The sequence below is a fragment of the Neltuma alba genome, unplaced genomic scaffold (assembly GCF_004799145.2).
Source record: "Neltuma alba isolate B1F8T4 unplaced genomic scaffold, ASM479914v2 tig00011733_pilon, whole genome shotgun sequence".
Lineage (NCBI taxonomy): Eukaryota > Viridiplantae > Streptophyta > Magnoliopsida > Fabales > Fabaceae > Neltuma > Neltuma alba.
Genome location: NW_021636361.1, coordinates 12,030 through 25,752, shown reverse-complemented (window position 1 = coordinate 25,752; position 13,723 = coordinate 12,030). Strand labels below are relative to the sequence as shown.

Below are 13,723 nucleotides of genomic sequence, written 5' to 3'. Positions count from 1 at the left end.
AATCATGAATTATACTTATGCTCACTTATATAAAACGTATAGCTATATATATAAGATTCATTAACTCATCAAGTGCATCACGCAACTCTCTTTCTCGTGGTGGTCCTCGATCCTTTCCCTTCTCAAAATTTGATGAATCAGTATATATGTACACACATAGTAACAAGATTCTAAGAATATATATACGATCGATCCCAGCTTCGTGTTGTCAGCAACATTGTTGTCATTTCCTTTCTTCATTTTCATTTATTGTGGCTGCTATTATATGTGACTTTTCTTAAATGGGGACAACTTAACTGGAACCCAATACCCCACTAACACTCCTATCGTCATTTTTCTTCTTCTTCTATGTTTTTCCCACGTTTTCATCACTCTGTCCTTTCCTTTTTGGCCCCATCCAAACCACCCTCTACCACCAAACGATTCTTTAATTTGCTACGTTTGGATCCAGGTAAATTAATGGCGTCAACGTAAAATCTGTCTTTTTCGCTGGCCTTTATTTGCTGAAAATGCATGTCTAATCAATCATAGCGCAAAAGAGAGAAATCTATGATGAAAATGGACATTCAAAAACCTTTTGTCCACTTTGATTTAATTTGCAAGCAGCGCCATTTCAATTATACTGTCTACAAAACACATATAGTGTCATTAGTCTTTGTTTTTGTTTTTATGCTATATGAGTCGTACTGTTTGATATGGTCTGTGAAATAGCGTCACTTCTTGTAAATCACTAAATCACATATATTTCATACTTTTATTGATATTGATTAATTAGTTTGGGGACAAAAACAAAAGAGAATGTAAACACAGAAAATATACTATGAAATAAAGTATAAATATCACGAATGTAATGGCCTGGACCTTTCTAACTTACCCCTTTTCTTGGTATACAAAGCTGCCCTTTGAAGGGGGGAAAAAAAACTGATCTTACTCCTCGTCAATTCGTCATCAATGTCAACAGTAGAAGCAAAAAAATTTGAAGCTGAGGATCACGGATTAAATATTAAGCTGGAATTGGGCCCTAACAAGTTGTGGGGTAGCCCATAAGAGAAAGCCCAACATAAATATTGGGCATGGGAAGTGCAAAATTGGGCTCATATGAGGACCGTGGAACTGAGATGGGCTTCCATATATGGAGGTGAAATATTAGGACCATTATCCCCAAGACATTTTGTCAATTTACGACGTGGCCTCATCCTTCACTTCCTGACTAGTCTCCCTCTTCCCATCTTACGGCGACAGCGAGGTAAACGACGGCAAGGACGGCGGCGAGGATGAGTTCACCAGACAACATGGTTGCTTATGATTACAAACCTGTTTGAAACTATATTTAGGGCTGCACATGGGCAGGGCTGGACCTTTGCCCAATGCCCAGCCCAAAGAATGAACGGGCTGGAAAATGTAGCCCGTTGCCCAGCTCTGCCCATAAAAAGCCTTATTAAGTTCGGGCTGGGCAAATGCGGGCTGGGCAGGACAGGCTTTCATGCCCAACAAGTCAATATATTACATTAATTAACTAATTATTTATATCCCTTTAAATAATCTAATGTAACTTTATATTAAAATGGTAACTTGGTCTTAATTTTGTTATTAATAATTAATATACTATGAAACTACTTTTTGTAGTAGCTAGGAGGAGTGGACTATGACAAAAAAAAAGTTTGTTTGTATATTTTATTAAACTTAATTGTTTTTCTGGTTTCTAACTCTTAAAATCATTCAAAAATAAATAAGTATAATGAATACTGAATATTGATGCAACAATATGTTTGATTTAGGAAATAAATATGAAGCAAATAAAATATATGTAAATAAAATTATATATATTATTGTTGGCAGGGCCAAATGGGCAGGGTAGCATACCATGCCCAATGCCCAACCCTGCCCAATAATTTGCCCAACCCGAACATGTCCAATAGTTCTTTTGGGCCATTTTTTTTAGGGCAGGCTGGGCATTTTTTTGTGAGCTTGGACGGGCATTACGGGCAACTGGGCTTCATGAACACCCTTAACTATATTAGACCTTTGCAACGGTTGGTAACAAAAGGCCAAGGAGGAACTCACACTATATGACCCAACCATCAGTGAGAGAGGAGCTCTTGTTTGTGGAAGATATCCATTGATGATTTTGAGGCAAAACTGGTTGCTCACAATCCTCATGCCTTACAACTATTTAGAGATAAGTCCAGCCATAAACGTCAGCGACAGAAAATACTGAAGGATTCATTGAAGTCCCATAAGCCTGAACTTCCCATAACAGGGCCCAGTTTTGGTAGGCGAGATGGTGCAAGTCAAGGAAGCTTGCTGACTCAATATCTTCTGAAGGTATTGCACTTCAGTAAGCATTTTGTCAACTCATCAGCGTTCTTGCTTTGGAATTACACTAGGATATTTACATCTTATACGTACTTGCAGCAAGGGGTCATGAAAGGAGACGTGAATGGAGGAAGATCCGAGAGAAGCTACCCTGAAATATGCTGACGTCGCAGCAAAGGCCCGGCCTGAGCCTTTTTTCAAACTTCAGAGTCTGACGAGGAAGAGAAATAATTGGGTCATGATGCCTATATTCTCTGGGCACTAGAGCATGATCAATAACGTGGGAGATAAGGTGGCATCATTATTTGACGTCTCTTATAATAGTATGACATCTGAGTCAGGACTTTTTTTTTGTTTTTTGTTGGGACCTTCAAGGACATCATTATTTGACGATATGCAATGGTGAGATCATAATGAGAAAAAACCAGTTCGTAACTTCTCTTTTTTTCTTTCCATTCTCTTTTATTCTCTTTCTTTTTAACTGTTAGATTAATATTTTAACAGTTTAGATTTAAATCTTTTTAAAAATATTATTAAAATATTAAATTATAAAAATAAATAAATAATAAATTGCACACTATATTAAAATTTAATTCTAATGATTTGCAAGTAGACTAAATGTTTTTAAATTTTTTTATAAATAGTTTATAAAAAGTTAAAATTTAAACCATTAAAATATGTTAATCTAACGGTTAAGAAGAGGAAGAAAAAGGATTAGAAGGGAAGAGGAGAGGTCCCAGAAAAAAACAAGAATACGACAGCTTCTGTCGTCAAAATGTACAGAGGTAACAATACTAAAAGCAGACAATTAGATGCTAATGGTACAAATACTTTAGGAGAAGAATCGACATTTGCAGTCACATGATTCACATCTTTTGCTGCCAAGACCATTAATATATCCTAATAAATAACGAAACTAGTGACCTGATCGAAGCAATTAAATTAAGATCAACCGGTATCACGTAACCTAAAGCCCACAAAATTTTGTCGATCTGAACATTGGGTAGTTAAATTGACGATTCCTCCTGGAGATGTTAACCACCATAAAAGAATCACATTCTTGTGGGGAACAACTGAACAAGTATGACCAACAGGTCTTCTATTGCAACCTGTGACGCACTGATGCTAAATTGAAGCATCGGAGAAATACGAGTCATTCTCGAAGCTTGATAGACGTGAGTCTGATAGAACACTGAAAAGCTGTGTGTCCACCAATTGCTGCAAAGTCAAGGATACATGGTAAACAAAAGCTATGGTTAGCACTGGCCGCGGCTGTCGAATCCAAAAAACAAAGGATTACGAGAATGATTGATTATTAACTGCTTAAATATGTCAGGACTGAGGTCCAGCCACAGTCAAGTTAAAAAACACATGCATATGGCTGCTAACCGCTAGGGTTTACAAAATTCTCCTTTCATTAATAATGCTACATTGACTACATGATAGTGAATATTTGATGGAGCTCTTTCATAATTCCAGAAAACCCACCTTTATCCACCAACGAGAAATATATTAACACAAACAATTTAAATTTTTATCATAAAGTAAGCATGGCATTACAGGATGCTGACTGTAATTTCACTTTTTATAAAATTTCTGCAAAATAACCCAAATGTAGTTACCTTAATGAATGGTCGGTCCCTCCTAGGGAAAGAATCGATGAAGCTATCCTTAAGAAGCAAAGATACCTATGCAAATGACCCGTTATGAGCCAGAGAAACATGGAGCAACTACCTATACTACACAAATTGAGAATTTCCAAGAACATAATAACAAACAATTTAGTTATCTTACCCTCTCTGACTGTACATTAGTGATCGTGTGTGACCTCATATCTGAACAAAGCGACTCCATGTATCTCCATATGACATCCAAAAACTGGGTTGCAGCTTCAGCCTGTTAAAAAACATGAGTCATCACTTGCCACTGGTTATGAGAAACACAATAAGGTAGATCAATATTTTGTGATGGTATTGATCATACGTTGAAAACACACATTATTTCCTAGATTGGAATGCTTGGACTAAACACAATGCTATTAAAGGGTTAGGTTGAAGGGTGATGGGAATAAGAAGTCCCAAATGGAGAAAACTAGACGGAGCGGGATATACTACTGGAAAAAATCTTAAGCCTCAAGGTTTTTGATCAAAAAGTGATGTCAAGCCTGTTTGCATATTTCCTCATACAGTAACAAGAAATAAAGCTTTATAGATAGAGAATGCAGCTAATGACTCCAATTTTTTCTCAAGTTGGGAATACAGGTGAAAATTAGACAAATTAACGTTGCCATGAATAAACTTTCAACATATTTCTATAAAGGGAAAAACAGGATCCGAGACTTCAATTTTCCTATATATAGCAGTGACAGATACATACACACACACGCACGCAATCTTTTCCCATGCTCCCATGAAGCCAATATTTTGATTTTCAACAAGTGAACTTTCAAGCAGAACAATATGTCTGTCAGTGTGAGATCATAAAAAACCTGAACTTCGTTGCACCTATATACAGGATTCCTTTCCGCAATTGAACTTTCACTTGAAAGTCTAGCGTGAAATGGACCTAAGTCAGAGATGAGTTCTCTATGCCGTGGAAGTCTTGGCATATAACACATTTTGACCTATAGAGAAAAAGAATGGGAAGTTAAATGACTGTCACTTAGCCCTATATGATGGTCATGTCATTGGGAAATCAGAAAAAATGAAATACGATGAACTCTCCTTTTCTAGTTTATTGATGAAATATATAGATAGAAATTGTCATTTAGTATTTGATTCAAAGACTTCCAAGTCAAAAGTACATAAATCAAGGTAGTTTTTTGACCCAATATGTCACTAGCATTTGTAGTAGTTAATCTTGAGAAGGATGTCCTATGTTAGCATACTGGAGATTAGAAAAATCTATCAACTCTATTTGTGTTCGAACCATCGCAATATTTGCTCTCCGATATGCTAAGGAAATAGAATTGCATCTTGACCAATAGTTTTAGCTTTTGACCTAGTGATAAGTATTTGAACCTCTGATTGGTATCAAAGCATGATCATGGGTGCAAACACAATGAGGCTAGTTGGGGGGAGAGGGAGAGACTTTTAGCTGATTGAAGATGTTGGTAGTATCCGTCAACTGGCTTTAATGCATGGCACGTGGGAGGCTGCTTCATGGTGAATTAAGGAGGTTGAGCAAATAAGATTGTACTCAAAGTAATAGCTATTTGATCCTACATCTTTAGTTTAAGTACATGTTCAACAACAATATGCAAGAGCTTCCAACTTTTTGAAACTAAACGTATTTACGTGGAGATCTTGAATATAAAAATGTATCTGTGCAAAGCTTTGAGAGACTGCCCACAGTGCTGCCAAAATAATCGTTAAGGAGTCATTGACCTTAACAAACCTGATCCTTAAGTAAATTAACAAGAACGAGATTAGTAGTTCTTATTTTCAAATCAGCGGGCTTATCCTGGATGCCAATCTGCAATATCATTAAAAAAGGGGAAAAAAAAAAAGAACACAACAATTATTTTAAAAGAAAATGAGACCATGCTCAAGACATGTTTCAATTGGTTATTATAAGGTTTTAAATGTTAACTGCTCATATACATAAATTCCTACCAGAAGTATCCAAAAAAAAAAAAAAGCCAGCAAGACATAGATGAACCAAGACTAACAAAATTTCAGTTCAAGTTATCTTTATTCATACTCAGTTCAGAGATTTGTTCAAAGATTGTGCATCTGAATCTTAACTTTACTTAATCATTAAGATGACTATACTATTAATTATAGTGGAAGCTGAAAATTTCTAAATAGGTGAACCAATAATAACTTTGAAAGTTCCCGTTTTTGATGATTTATGTGCAAACAAAGTTACAGAAATGATATTTTATTTATTTATCTCAGCCAACATAGAAGTGATTACAAATACAAGTGATGTTTATAATTATATATGTATGCATGCAAGCACAAACCGGGAGAAGTGTGGGAAGTAGTAATTCATATGCAAACGAAGTCATTAAAGTGATTTTTCACACGCTATTCTCAGTGCAGAAATTCATAAATAAACCGAATATAAACATATATGGAAAAGAAAATGAACACAAAAAATTCATATGAATTAAAAAAGAAAAACAAAGAAAGCACGTAGTAATGGGCAAACTGAAGCATATACTAAAGTAAAATATGGCAGTGTCTATATGAGATTTAAGACTAAAAACACGCTGTAGTCTGGGCATTTGAGGACCCCCCCCCCCCCAAAAAAAAAAGTAGAAGATAGCAGCGATACTCAGCTTCCCGCTCAGAAACTCTATAAAATGACAAGTATGTATTTTAATTGGGAGACCATATAATTGTCTACAAAACTATAAACCTATCATGTTACTATTATAAAATTAAGCACCTGCTTTAATTAGAGAATCTGATGGTAATATAAGAAACTGCATATAATTTTTTTTTTCCATCGTAAATTTCACATGAAAACAACTATCTGATTCCCAAAAACATAGAGAGGAGATTATTCGGTGTTTAAAACAATAATGAACGTCAAGATGATAGTATACAATCAATTTATTTGTCAAAATGAAATATAATAGAACTCACAATATACGGAACTGGTGCATCAAGAAAATCAAACATTCTCTGGGGTAGAACCTGAAATGTGAGGCTAGCATAGTGTTAAGCATGTAATTAATGCCAAGAGGAGAAACTGAAACCAGAGTTTTTTCAATGTTTACGAACTCACAGGGAGAAACAAACTCTGCCACTGAAACGGACGAATCATGGGAATAACACAGAGCACTACAGCAGATAGAACACCCTGCATCGTTTCAAAAAAAAAAAATAGAGAGAGAAATTTATATGACCTCTCAGTAGCCAACAAAATTGTTCAGCGGCAGCAAATAACTACTCAGCCCAAACCATTGCCAAGAAAATTAGCAACAATCAATTAGTAGGAGTGATTCATTGACTTACCAGATTTGGACACACTACTAACACCTGTTTTTCCAACAACACTCCTGCAATTAATGCCAACAGCTGCCAGTAAAATTATGTATTAAAATTTAAGCCAATCAAGATACATGCAACAGATACAGTAAGTAGCACGGATAAAAACTTAAACATTCGGTGGAGAAGTGGAAGAAAATAGAATCTATACCATATAAAGACAACAAAAAGAAGTATTATTTTCAGTAAACTAAAGATGTTCTTTATATGTCATATGACTGAAGCATAGACCATACTTGGATATACGTAACCTATAAAATTATCTCTTCTAGTTGTAAGAATTATTGTTTGATTGCACTGTCTTCACTCTATCCTATATTACAAATCATGGGTTGCTGCATAGTACAAATTATAGGACTCCGCGGATTTGGGTGTATAATAAAGCATAATGAGTAAGGAAGTCTAGAAAAAGATTATGTTCTACAAACGGATCACAGGGTATTCCTTTTTCTTCGTCTCCTACATTAAAGCTTACACAAATTCATTAGAAATATAAAGCACAAGTCCTCTGTGGAAAGTATACAAGCCACATCTTGAAAGAACCCAACTTAGAAAGATTGCCTGATATTTCCCAAGGCTTGAAATAATGGGAAGTGGGCCCAAAATTATACGCCACAAAAGGCCATGAATACACACTTTGAAGAGCCCAAATCTATAGCCGAGGACCAAATAAACAGAATTCTGCTCTCTTAACAATTGATGACGAGATGGTAAAATTTATAGTTCAATATGAGAATGTAATCCAGTATAGGAGCTACAAGAAATAGGCTACAAGCAAAATCAATAAGAAAGGCAGACCAACAAAAGAAACATTGCTCTAGATGGTGTGCTTAATTTTAAGACAGTGTTCTTCACTAACAAGAAAAGAGAGTTCTGACCAAAAAAAATAGTTCTATAAGAGTTTGGTCAAGCTAGAAGCAATCCAAGGGGAAAGATTTAATAAAGAACTGCTAATAGACTTTAACATCACCAAAAACCAACCAAAAAAAAAAAAAGAGGAAAGCAAAGGAAAGGAAAAATAACAAAACAAAAGGAAAAGTTGCACTTACATTTTCAAGGGACAGAACTCTACAAATAGTCACAATTGTCCAAATAGAAAGTGCAAGAGCTTCCTCAGCAGCAGCCAACTTTGCATTTACCTTTTACCAACCACAGTTGTAATGAGTGAAAATAACTGTGGAACAAATTTCATGCTAACGGCTCCAAAAATTACCTTAGAAGGTTCAAAACAATTTAAACAATTTTCAAGAAAGCCAAGAGCAACAACTGGAGGCCTTCTATACAAAATAGGCTGCAGATGTTCTAGAGGGTGGAAAATAATTTCACTTCCCCGGCGTGGAAGAGGGAGAGCATGATATCGACACACTATCAGTAGTAAATCATTCTTATTTTCCTGTCAAAATCATTCGCAAGAATGAAAGCATATTAAATGTCAGACTAGCCTCTCTCACTTAAATCAATGGGAAGCAAATCAAAACCATTTGAAACTGACCCTAGCCCATTCCATTAAAAATTCATCTCCATCATCATTATTTGCAAAAAGGTCGTCCTCATCTTCTGATTCCATGCTTATGACCGGACTGCCAATTGTAGCAACATGGTGTTAAAGATTGATTGAAAGGACAATGTGCAGAAATGAGGTGTGGTTAAAATTTATTTATTTTTTACTTTTATTGTAACCCTATTAGTTTATTAAACAACATTCAAATTGTACAAGGACATTTTTGGAACTTAAGTTTCACAAAACAAAAGGTAAAGACGGAAAACCTTCTTGCTGTTGCCTGCATTAACAGTAAAGGTAAATGTACCTCCTGAAAGGTGACTGAGAACTCCCAAGATGCTTAAAGGCACGACTCCCAGAAGAATGTGGTGTTACAACCTTTGGAGAAGCTTGACCATCTTCATAGTTTCCAGATATCCTTTCCAAAGAATTTGGATGGGTTTGTGGTACCTCTGAAGAACAATCATGACTCTTCTTTCCATCCTTATCTACATCCCTCACCTGGCTAAAATCAGAAGCATCACTGGCGGTCATACTTCCTGGGGACTCGGGATCCCATAATTTGGTTGAGATATCATCATCAGATATAATTCCTGCAGCGGCAGCAGCAAGGGCTGCTGCATCTTCAACAGGTATTGCACACGCCATCCAATCATTAAAAGACCCCCTCTCTAGGGTGTCATCATTTTCATTTGTTTGATCATCTAGTTTAGGCGGGAGAAAAGAACCAGTAAGAGTCATTTCATTTACAAACTGAGTAATCCGATTCAGACGTTCCTGTGCAGCAAGACTGCAACCAAGTAAGGCATAGTGAATGCTATTGGATCTAGGAAAAAAAACAACGAACCTAATGCTTTAATAGTATGATGACAACCAACAATATGAATCACTATGCGAAAAGGCAGAAACAATATGCTAACCTGTTTAACATTTCATAATGCAACTCAAAGAAAGGAACTCTAGTCAGCAGACAGAAACAACGAGGAGCAGAAACCATAAAACGGCTGCATGCCCCAGAGGGAAGAGTAAGAGGAGACGATATGCCTAAGATACTAGGTGGCCGTTGTAAGATTTCAGGCACATGTAAACAGACCCCGTAGAGAGTTGCATTTTGTGCTGCCTGATCAAGCCATATATAGGCACAAAAATTGTTTCAAACACCATTTTCAGTTCCAGAGCAATAAGATTGCGCATAAAAGAATAAGTGAGGGAAAAAAAAACTGCATAAAATTTGTCAACAGCAGACATGTCCAAACCCATGAAGCAAGGATACCTAAACTGGGAGTTATGTCCATGTCTGACACTTGCAAGACACTTGCATTAGTCATAACACGATACTTCAAACAACACTTGGACAATCTAGATCTTGCGGCGTTGCCTTGTCATTGATTCATTGTCCATTGGTTTTAAACCAAAAACACACCATATAGATGAATATATGGACAGTTATAACAGATAGTAATAATCTATCAATGACTGTCAATGTTCCATAGCATAGGCTTTTAAATTGTGAAATTCCTTGACATGCAACAGGACTTTCTTTAAGCTAACATTCTAGATGCCCTCCTTCCCCATGTAAGAACATGAGCGATGCAGTATGACTAAGTTTCATCTATGTCTTCAATTACAATAAGCTACTTCATGATGGGTCATACCATCAGCATGCACATACTTAGGAAGGTTTTATCGAATTGAAAAGCAATGATTTGTTAATATCGTTCATGTTATGGTGTAAAGTACTGTTCAGCCCATAACGTAGAGGGAGATTGAAAACAAGATTAGGTGCCCATCCTGAATACTGACAAGGACTCTTGAATAAAATGGATGAAGCAAAACACGGATAAATCAATTATTTCTAGGAGAGTTCAAGCAAAGGGTCACAATATATCAAGCTTGCACGCTCACATTTATAAATGAAAGTGATAAACAAATTACCTTGAGTGAAAAGATAAATGATAAATCATCTCTGCCTAAATGAATCTGCAGAGAATAAACAAAAAGAAATGCGTCAAAGACTGATAACTGAGCAGTTTAATTATCAGCAAGAAGGAGAACCAACAGACAGAGGCAGCAAATATGAAATAAAATTATTGACTATGATCCATTTGACTGACTCCATGAAAGATGAGAGAATCCTTCCAGCAAGAAAAGTGGGTTGTAAAAGAATGAACAGAGACATGGTGACAATAACTTCACGTTTTTGTAGATGCAAGAAATCAAAAGTAGAAGCTAACATGGAAAAGAAAGATCGAGTATTATAGAGGCAGCTCCTTAGTTTTTCTCCGTTAGTACTTGCACAAACTATCAAATAATGTTTATATTATAAATTACATGAACTAAACAAATAGATTTTACAAATCAAGGACAAAGCTTCACTTTAACCAGCTTGATTTAGAGCAGGAATATCTGCTGATTTGGAATACCTGCCCATACACAAGTTCATTCAGTTCACTTAGAGATGGAGTCCTCTCCACCAATGATGCCTGTAAATCAACATCCAACAAATGAAACAGTCAAGAAACAAATATTATCACCAACAGGAGAAGTATATCACGAATCATAGCATCTTTTGGCAAACACAAATCAAGTACGAACAGAGAACCCAATGGCCACTTACTAGTTTAATGCAGCTACGAAGCATCATGACATGATTTATTCAAGTAAGTTAATGTTGGGTGGTTAATTCCACTGGTAAGATGATAATCTAATGGTCCATATTCAATGTAATCTGACTACGGATCAAGACAAATAAAAAAATAGTAAACAAGGAAAATATAAAACTTGCATGCATCTGAAGGAGGAGCAAGACTGACTGATAAAAAGTAATGGGACCAGTTAAATAACCTCCAAAATGGAAACAATACAAAACTGCAACAAACATTTTCAGCAAACAATTCATACAGTAGTGTTTAACAATGAAAGGCATTTGAGATATCTAGTTCAGATTACTAGAAATGGAACGCTCACCTTGACACCTCCAGGAAAGCAAAAAGAGGCTAAATCTTTCATGCGCATGCTCAGCTTCTTCCCAGGAGGATATTTGAAAAGAATCTGATGTAGAAATAATGAAATATAGATATCAAACACAGAATTCATTAATCGGTGATAATTGACTAAGGTGTAGTCATAAAAATGGGTAAATTAAATGAATTCAGGAGCATAATATATCCTCAAATGAAATCCATATACTATAATGGTGAAGATGCAATAAGTTTATTTCAGAATCTTCTGAATTCATCAGAAGAGAATCATAGATAATATATACGCATAATGACTATAAAATTAATTATATTTCAATAAAAAACCTAAAGATTAACCATAACATGTTCATCAGAACAGAATCATAGGAACTAGATATATCCAATAATGTACATCGGGATTCTTTTGAGCTTTTGATCAAACAGGCTGGATATTATCTCTGCATTTCGATATGAAAGTTGTTGATAGCAACAAACAAAATTGCTATCTAACATACCTGAGGTTCCAACACTGGTACTGGAGACTCCTGTTGCTGCATCATTTGGAACTCTACAGGCGCATATTTTCCCTCTTTTTCCCACTTTTTCCTATTTGCAAATTCAACCTCCACAGCTTCCAGATTTGCATCTGGATGCAGCCCCACAATCACAAAATGTTCGAACAATGAGGTTGGCTCCTTATGATTTGCACAATCCTACAGTATGCTCCACATCTTAATTCTGGAACAGATTGATGAATTTAAATTTCCAACAAAAATATGTGAGGGACGCAATAGATGGAGCAACTTCCACGTCAATTAGGCAGGCAAGATTTTCAGATGTAAAAGTCATATTGGAACTCTGATAGTAGAATAAAGCAGAACAGAATTGAGTACCAGGGTTTTGGAATTAAGCTGATACCACTGACGCTTTTGGTTCGCTAAGACCTCAGGGTTAAAAGTCAAAGGAGAACCTTCTTCGGGGGATTTGCCTCCTCCCCGCCAAGCCCTCTGCACATGATTCTTCAACTTTTCGTAGCTGTCACTCCTTTGAAGTCCTGCAGTTACAACTTCACTTTGACAGCGTCTATGTCCAGGAGGCACCTTGGGTGAAACGGCAGTCTTCTCACGATGAAATGCTTCTCCACCAACTCCGATAGCCACCTCAGACAACTGCTGTAGGGCCATGATAGGCGACGAGCCCTGATCATCAATAGATTTACCATCTTCTTTTGTGTCCATGTCTACATACTTAGCTCATGTTGTAAAGTTACAGTTCACGAACAAATTGCGGCTTCCGCTCCATTGCTCAACTTGATTCCGAACCAGCACACCGATGGACTATATACACTAAATTAACGACTCAATTAGAATCAGAATTGAATAAGCGGATACAGGTGAAAATTTAGCATTCTGACTCCCTTTAAATCATTAATGATGATCGTTCCTTACAGATAACCGAATCTTAAAACCATTTAAAATGCTTTTAACGATCAATAGATTTGTAATCTTGAGCATGTCAACTCCACAAATATTTTTAAAGTTCTGAAATCCTCCACGTAAAGAATCGTACCGAATTCTAAAATAGACGATAGTAATGGAACTGCTGAGTTTTTTTATTATCCTGGCACAATGCCTAAAAACAAAAGAGCCAAATCAAGTTATAAAACTCCCAACTTCAAATTGCTGGGGACGTAAAACCTTGCAACGCAAATGAAGCACAACAAATGCATGAAAACAAACGAAAATAAAAGAGATGATCCCAAAAAGAACAGGATGGCGTAAAAATCAACATTGTAGAGAAATTTACCAGCAATTCGCACCCCTTGTCTGGTGACCGCATCTTTCAGAGACAAGCAGCGGGAAAATAAAAGGAAGAGGCGGTTGTTCAATTGGAGGGTAAATCTTGGAGCCAAAAATGGGAAACAAAACTTGTGGGGAACCAAATAT

At 36.3% G+C, this 13,723-nt stretch overlaps 1 protein-coding gene across 7 annotated transcripts; it reads right to left on the bottom strand.

Moving 5' to 3' along the window:
• Positions 1–3,054: 3,054 nt before the first annotated feature.
• Positions 3,055–13,723, bottom strand: LOC114717340 (uncharacterized). Of its 7 annotated transcripts, none has more exons than XM_028902453.1 (19): positions 13,584–13,723; positions 12,671–13,123; positions 12,293–12,490; positions 11,785–11,868; positions 11,241–11,300; positions 10,753–10,797; positions 9,738–9,937; positions 9,125–9,607; positions 8,809–8,896; positions 8,530–8,709; positions 8,366–8,455; positions 7,284–7,346; positions 7,054–7,128; positions 6,912–6,962; positions 5,713–5,790; positions 4,805–4,939; positions 4,111–4,212; positions 3,939–4,004; positions 3,055–3,534 (listed from the first exon to the last, which is right to left on the bottom strand). In XM_028902453.1, the coding sequence occupies exons 2-19, from the start codon at positions 13,013–13,015 to the stop codon at positions 3,442–3,444; spliced, it is 2,436 nt and encodes an 811-aa protein (XP_028758286.1). In that variant the 5' UTR covers positions 13,016–13,123; positions 13,584–13,723; the 3' UTR covers positions 3,055–3,441. The 7 variants fall into 7 exon arrangements, 6 of the variants coding, with proteins under 6 accessions (XP_028758286.1, XP_028758285.1, XP_028758287.1 ...); XM_028902452.1 differs by having other exon boundaries at positions 12,671–13,409; positions 13,584–13,702; XM_028902454.1 differs by having other exon boundaries at positions 12,671–13,114; positions 13,584–13,617.